The 12,918-nt window shown below is 35.8% G+C and overlaps 1 protein-coding gene across 1 annotated transcript; it reads right to left on the reverse strand.

Moving 5' to 3' along the window:
- Nucleotides 1-2,689: 2,689 nt before the first annotated feature.
- LOC130976544 (uncharacterized) lies at nucleotides 2,690-3,265 on the reverse strand. The gene is made up of 2 exons (XM_057901434.1): nucleotides 3,058-3,265; nucleotides 2,690-3,000 (listed from the first exon to the last, which is right to left on the reverse strand). The coding sequence occupies exons 1-2, from the start codon at nucleotides 3,263-3,265 to the stop codon at nucleotides 2,690-2,692; spliced, it is 519 nt and encodes a 172-aa protein (XP_057757417.1).
- Nucleotides 3,266-12,918: the final 9,653 nt, after the last annotated feature.

Here is a 12,918-nt window from a genome sequence, read left to right on the forward strand (position 1 = left end):
AAGAAGGGTTTGAACCAAATGAAATTATGTAGAAAGATAGACGGAGAGTATGGCAGAGAATATTAAGGATCATTAAATTGGGGCAAAACATAAAATTTGTTTGGAGTACAATAATACACTTCCATAGCGAACACAAGTCACAACTTATAATTATTGGCAAATGCATTAATTCTTCTTATTGTTAAAATCTTGAACTCTTGCATTCCAATAATCATAGTAATTTGGTACATTAGGGTGTGATGAATTTATCTAGAACATGGGTGTTCCACTTCTATTGTATGAATAACAAGGTGTCATGGGATATCCATTAAAACTGGGGTACATAGATAATCCATTCATGTGTTGAAAATTCACAAAACCCTTTGTAGAAGATATAGCACCATAAGTTCCAATGTCATTCGACATTTCTTTATGATTTTTTTTGTTTGGTTGTCTACTTTGCTAAATAAATATCAAAAAAATAAATTATTAAAAAATATTTTTATAGAACATTATATCATCAATACATGAGAATACAACATGGCAAACTAACCTTTTCCATGTGATTATTATCTAACTACTTTCTTTCATTACTCTTTTTGCACATTTAAAATTCTATCATTTTTTGTGTTCTACATGCAAAATTATGAAAACTATAAAACATCTCTTGCGGTTATAATTATATTATAATACACTGTTATATACTTCAAAAGCAGCTTCAGGTGCATTTTTTTTTGTTTGTGCACTGGACTTTCTTGTTCTGTTATCATTGTAGTCGTTGCTTTGAACTTCTGTAGATTTGACATGAGCCTTATTCACTTTTTTTGGATATTTTCAAATAAATAACTAACTTTTTCGTTACATTAGTGTATTGTTTCCTCATCAGATATACCTGTAATACAATATATTCCAACAACACATAAATTTTAAAACAAATAAGTAGTACAACAAAGATTGTAACCAAACAAAGAAAAATCAATAATAAATATTACCATAACACCATTTGATTATGTACTTGATTGGTCATTGTCAGTATACAATTTTCTTCGTTCAAACTTAGTGAGCATTCTCCACCATGTAATTTTGGACACTTATGAACCATATAACCAATCCGTTTACAATGCGAACATTTACGGGCCTTAGCAGCCTTGGTTGTTTGTCGTGGGGCTCCTTTTGTCTTCACAACACTTGGGTCACCTACTAAGTTGGCCGTAGAAGGCAACTTCTCATTAGGATTGTGTCTTTTATGAAGTTTCATAATCAATCCAAAAATGTCTTCTCTGATTTCCATGAAGTCATCTTGATGTTTCGATGCTTTATCACAAAGTGTAAAACAAAACATTGCTAGAGCACTGTACCTGACACCAGCAATCTTTTTAGATTCAATATCCTCAGCTGTAAGCGAACAAATGTATTCTTTTTTAACGTCTTTCGTCCACCTCTTGTGAATAAGAGTATTAGGAATAGTGCTAATATGGTCATGTCTCATAGTACAAAAAATATGGAAACATGGAATACCACGGCTCTCAAATAATCGACAGTCACAAGCCAAGTTGTTAGTGCTTCTATCATACCAAACCTCATATTCAATACCCGGCTCTTGATATTTATTCATTCTCACCTCAATTTTGTTACCATTATTTGAATGGCTAACAACATTTAGTTTACTCGCTTTTATTATCTCATTCTTCACCTCTTTAAACATATTCTGGGTAAAAATATTGGCTGCTTCCTTTTTGATGTCTTCAAAACATGTAGTTAAAACTGAACTTGAAAATAATGACTTAAAATCAGATAATAGCTTATTTGTTCGATATTGCCTCACTACCTCGTTAAGATTATGCATCAAATCTAAAAGATAACATTTTTATTAATATAGTGCTTTATCAACGAATGAATTCCTTCACAGTGTGACATGGTCCTAATTTGACCAAAAAACTTGTCGTTCAAATATGAGAAAGCCCACATCCTTTTGATCTCATACGTTTTTTTCTCCCATTCATTTTCAAAAAGCTTGAATTTTAATACTAAGCGATGCCATTTATCTTCAAACTCATCTGGAAAAAATTTTCGTACATAAGGTGCTTCAATCCATGAAGAAACTCAGAATTTTTGATAGCTTCACATGCATTGCAATGTAAATGCCACGCACAAAGTCGGTGTGTTGCATTTGGCATCACCTCTCTAATTGCTCCTCTCATTGCAAGATCACCATCTGTCACCACTGCTGTTGGATGTTTATTACCCATTATTTCAAAGAAAATCTTCAAAACTAATACATATGTCTCATGCTTTTTATCTGCTAGCAAGTCACAACCAAATATGCATGTCTGACCGTGATGGTTAGTTCCTTAGAAGACAACCAATGGCTTGTTATATTATTCTTCTAGTATGTTGTGTCAAATGCTAGCACATCACTAAAACATTGATAATCAACTATGCTAGCCCCATCAGTCTATACTAAATTTTCAAGTTTATTATCTTTCAGAGTAAATTTTTCTTGCAACAATAGATCTTCATCGGCCTTAGAAATCAAGTAACTCAATGTTGCATATGCATCCCCATCTTTCACTTTAGCATGCTTTGATTTGTCAAAATAATTATACAAATCCTTCTTTGTAAAACCAATTTTTTTAGATCCTCTCTTTTGCTTTAACATGAACCCCATTATATGACAAGTTCTAACACAATAATCATGCAGACTGTTGGCTTATGCTTTGTTGGCCTCTGTCATTACGCGATATGTGGGGACAAATTGTATATATTTAGCTGGGATAAGGTCATGATTGCGAGTCTCTTTAAATGCTGTGACTTTCCACTTCTTCAATTTCATATCATAGTGAAATCTAATTTTGGCTTGACACATTACACATGTTATCGGCCTGTGGTCCCTTTTCCTATTCTCCATCTCCAAATACTTCTTTCTCGGTGTACCCTCTCTGTTACAAAGCATTTGTTGCATATTAAGGTTGTCGTTGAAATCATAACCCTTTTCATCACACCTTGCAACAAAATCATGTACTTTGACATAATTTTTGTAGAATTAAACACATTGTTTTACACTATCATGTTCAATACCCCAAATGTCATCTTTGGTAAACTCAGTTAACTTCTTCTCAATGTCACCAAATCTATTTCCAGGATCAACCATTTTCATAGCTTCATCAATTGTACCCTTCTTTTGAGATATATTTATATCATTTTCTTCACTTGAACCACTATACTCAAAATTCAAATAATCAAATTGAATAGAATTCTTTGTTGAAATTTTGTCAACGCTACCCATACTTGTGTTTTAAGTCTATTATTAATATAAAATGTAAAAAAAAATGCATGAGAACAATACTATTCAATTTTATGCAAGAAAATTTGAATAGTAAAAAGAAATATATTATCACAATAAATAATAATACACAATCAATTAATGTAATCAAAAAATTATTAACTAATAGTAAACAAATGCAGATATACATAAAAAAAATTTGAATAAATGCACTTATGTATTAATTAATTTTAAGTTGTTTATAAGTTCATGATGATAGTTTTAAGCAATATTTAGTTTTGAAAGTTATAAAACAGCGGCTTAGATTTTTCAAAAACTTCCCATTAAAAACTATTTTGCTTAATATTAGTTCAGTACACAAGCCAGTTGTTATTTATACATAAATCCTAGTTAGTATCTAAAAAACATTATAAGACCCTCTTATTCCATATAGTTAGCATCCCACAATAACTCATCTGAATTAGTATATTTAGATTTGACCTATTTTTTGCAGGTAATTATAATCTAAAAAGCTATATATCATGAAATATGTTAATTAGCTTTTCTATTTTTAATTAATTTGTATAATATTAAAAATGAACTAATGCTGCTTTGTACCTATAAAATCAAGTATAAACTAAGAATTCATAAACAGGGGCTTATAATCATCAATACCCAAAATTATATATGAGCTATAACCTGTATTTATGGTGCAGGATTATTAACAAGTAATTACAAAACATCACATGTACAGTAATTTTAACTCAACAACGATTACTGTTACATAACTAATTTAAATCCGTATGTTCAAAGAAAATTTTATACTAAGTAAATATTATAAAATACTTGAAATTAAGTGCTCTGTTTTTGGTAAATTTGTATACCATTAAGAATGACTATGTTTTTTATTGATTTGTTCAGCCGCTTAAAATGAACATCACATCTATATAGTCAAGTATAAACTAATAAATCATAAACAAGGGCTTATAATCATCAATACCCAAAATTATATATGAGCTATAACCTGAATCTATGTTGTAGGATTATTAACAAGTAATTACAAAGATCACATGTACAGTAATTTTAACTCAACAATTATCAATATTACATAACTAATTTAAACCCGTATGTTCAAAGCAAAGTTTAAGCAAGTAAATATTATAAAATACTTCAAATTAACTGCTCTGTTTCTGGTAAATTTGTATACAATTTCAAAGTTTAGAAGGAGAAAAATGAAGGTATATCTTGAAAGTGAGGGAGAGGGAAGAAGATGAAAACAAATTTTCTCTGTAAATATGGAAAAGAAGAAGACAAAATTAGATGAAAAGGATTAGGATTCTATGTTCTTCCCTCTTTCTCCAGCAGCATATACAACAACCCAACTCTAATATTTTTTTTCTTTTAAAGTATTTATTTAAGGTTTACCACATATGGTGGTTTGATTTAACCAGACTTAAATGTATGTACTATGTATTAAGATATGTATATATAAAGTATTTTATACATGTATTAAATTCATTAATTTTTATTTTAAAAATTAAAAATTCATTTGCTGATTGGAATTAATGAATACAGATGTCATCAATTAATTACAACATGTAAGAAAGGTATGTAATACCCTCAAATTAATTGGGTATGAAAGAATAGACAGCTAATGTTTTCTTCCTATCATAATTAGATTTTGTATTTTTTATTTTTGTTGTGTATAAACCAAATCACCAAGAGAAATGTTAAGTTACTGATATTCTTTTTTACGTTGCATTTGTCTTGCATTTAAATTAATATTAATTAATTCTTTTTCCTATTATAAGTGTTTGTAGTAGTTCTTCAAAAGGTAAAAGGTATTGAATGTTATTGAAAAGATTACAATTAATATTGTGTTTTCTGTACTAATGTTATAAAATTGTAAATTTTTTAAAATAAATTATATCTTAATATTTTTTTATTATAAAATTCAAAAAATTAATAATATCTTAAATTCATGTAATAAATATTAAAGATTTTATTTTTCTGCTGTTATTTATTTTATTTTTAACGGTAATAAAAATAGTCGTTAATACATTTATCTGCAATTAGACATTAGCTGTTTTATACTTGGTCACTAAAAGGCTTTAGCTACAATTATAACAATTATCAGTAAAAACCTTTTCAATGATTGTAAAAATTATATAACTTTTAGAGGTCATTTTTTTTACAATTTATATAGTGACGAAAAATAATTCTAAGATTGCAATATTATTCACTTTTAGTGTCTATTACTATTGCTGACAAACCTATTTTACTGGCAATTTTTATGGTCATTTTGATGGTGGAGTTGGGATTTCAATTTGGGCACTGGGCTTGGGGTAAGGATATTGGGCGCCACTTCCTTGGAGTTGGGCTTAGAGGTTGGGCGCCTAGCTTGGAGCAGGGGCGCTGGGCACTAGTGCAGGGCGTTAGGCTTCTAGTTTTTTGCGCTGCACTTGGTGTTTTCAAACTTGGCGCCAACAACCTTATGTTCCTCCTTAAAAGTATACTTGTGTTTTCTTATAAATTCCATCCTGATTTGCTTAAACATAGCCTGAAAACACAATTATTATAAACAACTCCAAACATATGATTAGTCATCAAAACTTCACTAAAAACATAAAAACTTTGATTTAAATCTAAAAAAAATACTTAAAAAAATTCTAAAAACAATTAAAGATGCCTAGACATCTGCCTTCTTTCTTAAGTCTATATATCTTACCCCAATTTACCCACACATTAGTTATTCTCTCTTTCTCTCATTAAATTAACTAGATACTATATGAACAATTAATTAGTGTCCACAATTTCTATGTATAGAAAACTATGTTGAATATAAAATTTAAAGGTAAATTGCTAATATTTTAACCAAAATTAATTGAACGTTAATTTTGTTGAGAGAAAATAAAATCACATACATGAGATTATGCTAAGAATTAAAACAACTTAAAAGTTCTAAGCTTCTGAGTTTCATTGTTTAACATACCTATGCGGTGTTAATACTCGCTATTGTTATGAGAACTGTACCAACCAATTGAACTTGAAAACTAAATTGATGTATATTTGATTTTTTAAGGATCATTTTGACTATTAATCTTAAAATTTGTCCAATATTTTCATAATTGTTGCCCCTGCTCTGATGTTATTATTGCTTGCTGCTCAACTATCCTTACTCAGCTATGGTCATTGATGATTCATGGCTCCATAATATGTCATTCTCATCTTTTTTCTTCGGTCTTAACATCCAAGTTTTTGAGATTTTGTTTCCTTTGCGACTTCGTCGTCCCTTCTAGTCGCATATTAAACCCTTTGCTTTTGTTGCAACTTTGATCCTACAGATTGCAAAAATATCCATCAGAGTAGGGTATCCATGGGGATTAACTGCCATGATACAGGTGTGACAGGACTTCTTGCTTGATGGAATGGGGTTCAGGTTATGTATTAAATGGTAGATAAACTCTTGTGTGCATATATAAGCTGGCTCAAGACTACATTTATGCACATAGTTGTGGGGAATAAATTATCATTTCTATTTATGAATATTCAGAATGTTGACAAATCTATTCACAAAAAAAATCTTATATCCATAAAAAGGTGGAATTCTTTTAACAAAACTACTCAAAGTCTAGAAAATTATTCAAAATTTTCAAATTACCTTTTAACTTTATCAAACTCCAATTTTAATCCGACTCCACCCCCAATTCTCAATCCACAATCCACTACTAATCCTACCTCACCTTTTGAAAGAGTTTCTTGCAAATACTACCAAAAACACAAGAGTTATCAACAGGAAGATACCCACAAATGAAAAATAGTGGCAAATTTCTATGATCGTGGTAATCACATGCAACGTCTTGTATCTCTGTGGACAAATTTTGTGGAGTTTTTCGACGGTTTTGTTTGTTCGTGGCCAACTTGAGATGAGTTCTCTCAATTAGCATAGATACAATAATCACCGTGGCAAAATCGAACGATTTCCACTTCTAAATTCTGCACTTAATTTGGTGTTTCCTTCCATCCCTTAACAGGCGAATAAATGTCGGTCAAAATTACCAAAAAGGTTTTTCCCAAATTAAGTCGCACAGTATAGTCTCAACTGACGAGATTTTCGCTGTCAGAGTTAAAATGTGTGTCACAATTAAATTCAATAACCGGGAGTAGAATTCCGAGTTGTTTCCCTAGGAGTGACACAAGATACAATTTATTGGTTAGAATTTCCTGGAGATTTTTGAAGTTGAGAACAAGAAAAATAAATAACTAGAACTTAGAGCAATAGATAACTAGCAAGAGTTGTAAAATAATCAATATAAAAGGTCTTCGTTAGGGGTGAGAATCGAAATTTGTATCCTTATTGTCTTTCCTAAGTGTGATGGTAAAAGCTCATTGCTCTCACTTACTTATCCTCTAACGATTAAAGGAAAGTCAAGTGAAACAATTAACTTGAGCTCACAAGTCCTAGTCACTTCGTAGAGAAGAACTAGAGTTGGTGAGTTTCAAGCTAATTGGCAATCTTCATTTACCAATCAACACTTGAATATAACAATTCAAGTGGCTCCAATTACTCAACTCCAAACCAAGCAAGGAAATTGTTCTGAGGGTTACCTGAAACTGTAGGTCGATCTTGGATGAGATCGTCTGTGTTGGTCGGAACCGACGTGTCCGGCAGGTGGGTATCGGCCGGAGTTGATGTGTCCAACTTGTTGGACTTGGTGGTGGTGCTGACCCTTCGTCCCCGGAGGGTGGGGGGTACCTGCAAGAGACTCCGATGCTTAAGTTAGCAAGGGTATTAAGCAGGTATTGAGTAGAATCAGAGTATGAGTTATACCTGGGTGCTCCAGTGTATTTATAATGGTGAGATGTGGCCTCCTGTGGATAAGATAAGTTAGTTTATCTTATCTTATCTTTTATCTTATCTTTAAGTGAGGTCATCTTTTAAGGGAACCGCCTTTATCTCTATGGGATTGGGCTGCCCTTGGATTTGGGACGCGTTCCTCTATTTGGGCCCTTTGTTTGGGCTTTTCCTGTCGCTTCGACCGACTTCTTCGTGAAGAAGTCGGTCTGCTTGACCTAAAAGAGGTCGGTCACTTTGTCTGTAGAACATCCCGGGTCGGACAGCTCGACCCAGGGTATGAACAGTGCCCCTGCTTGAGCTCGGTCTTCTTTTTTGAGGCCGAGTCCTTTACTTCGGTCCTTCTTTGGTGAAGCCAAACTCAAGCATTTTGTCGATTCCTTTGTATCAGCTTTGAATGCAGAACGTTTCCTCTAAAAGACGCGCGCTTTTATACCGGCGCTTTTTTGGGAACGTGCGAGGGTTTAATGCTTTTAATTTTGAGCATTAATTGCCCCGTTTTCTTTTGGCTCTTTTATTTTGATTTTGAAAACCTAGAAACGGTTTCTCTCCTTCTCCCTTTTTGTAACTTCTTCGCATTTCTTCTTTCATTCTCGCTTTCAACTTTTCTTTTTCTGAAGCCTCTGCCTGGGGTTAAACAAGTTCCGCGTTTCAGTCCAGCGACGCTGCTTTTGCTCGTGTCTTCTCTTTTACTTTTTGAGAGAGCGATTTCCAGATTTTGCCTTCCTTCTTCAACTTCCTTGAAGCCTGCTACTTTTTTCAGGTTGGTACTAACTTTCTTTGCTTCTTTCACGGCTTCTCTTTTAGTTTTTTGGTGAAGCTTTGATCTTGCATGTTTGAAAGTTTGAACCTTTTCGTGATCTTTTGTTTGTCACTGTAAATGTGTTTTCCTTGCCTTTCTTCTTTGCGGTTTTCTGGGGTTTTACTGTTGCTTTCTGGTTGCTTTAGAAAATCTGCATCTGTTTCTTACCTTTTTTGGAGATTGCTGATCTTTTGAAAAAAGGTTGCATCTTTAATGGTCCCGTGCTTTGTTGCTGTGTTTTTCTTTGATGAAAAGCACTTTGTTGTGTTGATTCCTTTTTTAAGAAATGCTTGGGATGTGATCTGCAGAGTATTTCTGGAAACCTTGCTTTATTGCTACCTCCAAAGGATGCCCCAGGACTTTGGTTTGAGTCTTGGGGTTTTCCTTTTCGTGGTTTCATCGTCTGAGAAGTATTGACCGAGTTGTTTTCTCCCTATCCGAGATGTTTGTAGTAACCCCTATCTTTTTTTCTTACTTGTATGATTTAGTTGGCCTCATGTCTTCTCGCAATAACATTGTAGAGATGTCTTCCAGAGTTCCCGAGGGGATGTCTGATTGGCTGGACTCCCTTGTTTTTTTGTGTGTTTCTGTTATGGATGCTGAATTTTGCACAGAGCTGAGGAAGCACCATAGGATTTGTGGTAACATTGCCCGTGAGGAGGATTACGAGCTTGTTGCCCCTGATTCTGACGAGAGAGTGTGCTTTCCGACTTCTTTTGAGGGAGAACGCCCCTTCTTTTATGCTTATGAATACTTTTTTAGCCAGTTGAACGTTTCTTTTTCTTTTACTGCTTTTGAGACTGATCTGTTGTGGTCGTGTAACATTGCTCCATCCCAGCTTCACCCCAATTCCTGGGGTTTTATTAAAATTTTCCAACTTCTCTGTAGTGAACTAGATGTAACACCTTCCCAGACTCTTTTTCTTTACTTGTTTGTTTCTGCCAAGCCTGGCGGTTCATCAAAAAAGAAAGCTTCTTGGGTTTTTTTCCGATCCGCCCAGGGCCATAAAGTGTTTGCAATGTATGATGAGTCCTTTAAGGACTTCAAGAACTACTTTTTTAAAGTTCGAGCTGTTGAGGGGGCCCGCCCCTTTTTTCTTGATGAAAATGACGAGCCTGTTTTTCCTCTAGAGTGGCAAAAGAATGTAAGAGTGCCACGTTACACATGGGAAATGCTTAGTGAGGTTGAGCGGGCTTTTGTAGTTGTTCTTGAAGATTTGTGGGGGAAGCCTCCCCATCTGGATACGAAAAGATTTCTGAATGATCTGTCCTTGGTTCGGCCTGCTTTGGGTATTTGTTTGTCTATTGGTCCGACTTGCCTCTATATTTATTTCCTTTTTTGTTCCTCTTTTGTAACTCTTTGTCGTGGTTGTTTTTGTGTTTGCAGAGATGTCAAAGAACAATGACTCCATGAAGGCCTTCAAGAAGGCGCAGAAGGCAACTGCTGCTTTAAACATTTCGGCCAAAGTGGTCGGCGAGGGGTCTTCCCAAGCTCCAGTTAAACCTCCTATTCCGAGTTCTCCCGGGCCGAGGAAAGTAATTCCTATTCCTCGGGTTCGTCTGGTCGATCCTCCACAATCTTCTACAGCAGCTCCTGGTGCCCCTCCTAGCAAGAAGCAAAAAACATCCGAGCCTTTTAACTTAGATGCTCTGGACTTTGATGCCATTGAGTTTGTTTGACCAGCAAATTGCCCCCTATGGTGGGCTTTCCATGGACGACGTGTCTCTTCTAAAGCATTTGTATTTCATTACCCAAAATAGTGTGAAGATGGCCCATATGGGTGTGGCTATTTTTCGAACAATTCAGGGGATTCCGGTTCATGCTACCAAATCTTTTATGGAGGAGGCCAAGTCAGAATTTGATCAAATCAAGGGTTTGAAGGAGGAGTTGGAGGTGAAGTTGGCCAAGGTAGAGAAGGAACTGGAGGGTGAGAAGGCCAGCTCTATTGCCCTTGCTGCTTCTCTGAAGCTGGCCGAAGACATGGCTTTGAAACATAAGGATAGCTATGTCTCGGCTTATAGGGAATTGATGCGTCTTCGGGAGGATTTAGAAACAGCTCGGGTTAATTATGGTGAGCTTCAGGGTCACCTTGTGGGTAGCGTAACTGCTGCCTCCGAGAATCTGATGGAGCAGTTCCGGGTTGTAGCTCATGATGCCGACTTGACTCTCATCAGTTTGGACAATGTTGTGAGAGATGGTAAGATTGTCCTTGATGACCAGGATGATGATGAGACTGATCCTCTTCCAGTGCCTTCTCTTAAGGTGTCGACCTCCTCTGTTCCTCCTGTTCCATCTGATCCGGACTGCCAGGTCCTGAACCGGGATGATGGAACTGTAGATGCTGTGCCCCTGCAGACTCGTCCTCCTTCTCCCCATACTGATGCTGCTGGGAAGGCCTCTGATCTTAGTTGATCTTTTTTCTTGGATATTTGTGTATATGGCCCATTTTGTGGGTTTTTTGAACTGTTTATTATTTTGTTTGATTACTGACACTTTTCAGTTGCCTGCTTGGAAACTTTTACAAAAACAAAAGTAGCTTTCTGAGGTTGGCTTTTGGTGACCCCTTGAAGCTTTATCGTATTATGCATGATATTTGTTGGAATTTTATTATCTGGCCCCTTTTAGGTTGCTTTCGTGCTTGTTGCTTGTAGCTTGGATCCTTTTGAGGCCGTGTATGGGGGGGTCCAGCTTGTTTCTCGGTTTCCTTGCTCTTTAGCACCTCGTAACCGATTTCTTTATGTTGGTCCCCTTCTAAGTTATTTTTTTGTAATCCTCTTTCTTGGACCTTTATCAGATCTCTTTCAGGGACTATTTGTATAACTTTTTAGTAGCAGGAGTCCGACTTCGTTATGTCGGTCTCCTTTAAGTTATAGCGTAATCCTCTTTCTTGGATCTTTATCAGATCTCTTTCAGGGACTACTTGTATAAATTTTTTAATGGTAGGAGTCCGACTTCGTTATGTCGGTCTCCTTTTAAGTTATAGCGTAATCCTCTTTCTTGGATCTTTATCTCGGTAGGCAAAACCGAACCTTGAGGTTTCGCCAAGTCGAGAGTTTTCCTCCATGTTGATGTATTTTTGTGCCCGTTCTTGTACTTCGTCTAAGGATGTAGGGTATCTCTTTGATATAGATTGGCTAAATGGTCCTTCTCGTAGGCCATTTATAAGGCCCATAATGGCAGCCTCTGTTGGTAGACTTTGTATGTCCATGCATGTTTTGTTGAATCTTTCCATGTAGTTGCGAAGGCTCTCCCGATCTCCTTGCTTGATCCCTAGTAGGCTAGGTGCGTGTTTGGCTTTGTCCTTTTGTATGGAGAATCGGGCCAGGAACTTCTTGGCCAGATCGTTGAAACTCGAGATGGATTTTGGAGGTAGGTTGTCAAACCATTTAATGGCTGTCTTGGTGAGAGTTGTTGGAAAGGCTTTGCAGCGAACTGCATCTGAGGCATCTGTGAGGTACATTCTACTTCTGAAGTTGCTGAGATGATGGTTGGGGTCCGAGGTGCCGTCATATAGAGTCATATCCGGAAGCTTGAAATCTTTTGGAATTTTGGTCTTCATAATTTCTCTGGTGAATGGATCTTGATCTTTCTGAGAGCTATCTTCTGCGGATGATCGAGTAGCTTTAGTTTTAAGATCGGCTTCGAGTTTTACAAGCTTATCTTCTAGTTCCCTACGCCGCCTTATCTCCCGGCGTAGATCTTCTTCCTTTTCACGTCGATGTTGGGCTTCTTTCTCGAGTTGCTCCAATCGATTTTGAAGTGCTTCTATTACTCCTGGATTTGATAAATTTTTGTCTTCATTGGTTTCTGGAGTATCTTTGAGTATTGTGTCCGCTTTTTTATGCGGCGTTCTGTCTTCCAAACCTGAATCGTGGTCGTTGTCATGGTCATCTGCCATGTCAATAGGATGACTTCCAGGTTCCCCGGCAATGGCGCCAATGTTCTGAGGGTTACCTGAAACTGTAGGTCGATCTTGGATGAGATCGTCTGTGTTGGTCGGAACCGACGTGTCCGGCAGGT

Source organism: Arachis stenosperma, chromosome 1 (assembly GCF_014773155.1).
Source record: "Arachis stenosperma cultivar V10309 chromosome 1, arast.V10309.gnm1.PFL2, whole genome shotgun sequence".
NCBI lineage: Eukaryota > Viridiplantae > Streptophyta > Magnoliopsida > Fabales > Fabaceae > Arachis > Arachis stenosperma.

Bases quoted from the DNA above. Each gene is read 5' to 3' on its own strand.
- LOC130976544 (XM_057901434.1), bottom strand. From the start codon at position 3,265: ATGGGTAGCGTTGACAAAATTTCAACAAAGAATTCTATTCAATTTGAT. The intron at 3,001-3,057 runs GTATTGAACATG...ATTATGTCAAAG, and splicing joins TACCAAAGATGACATTTGGG to TACATGATTTTGTTGCAAGG.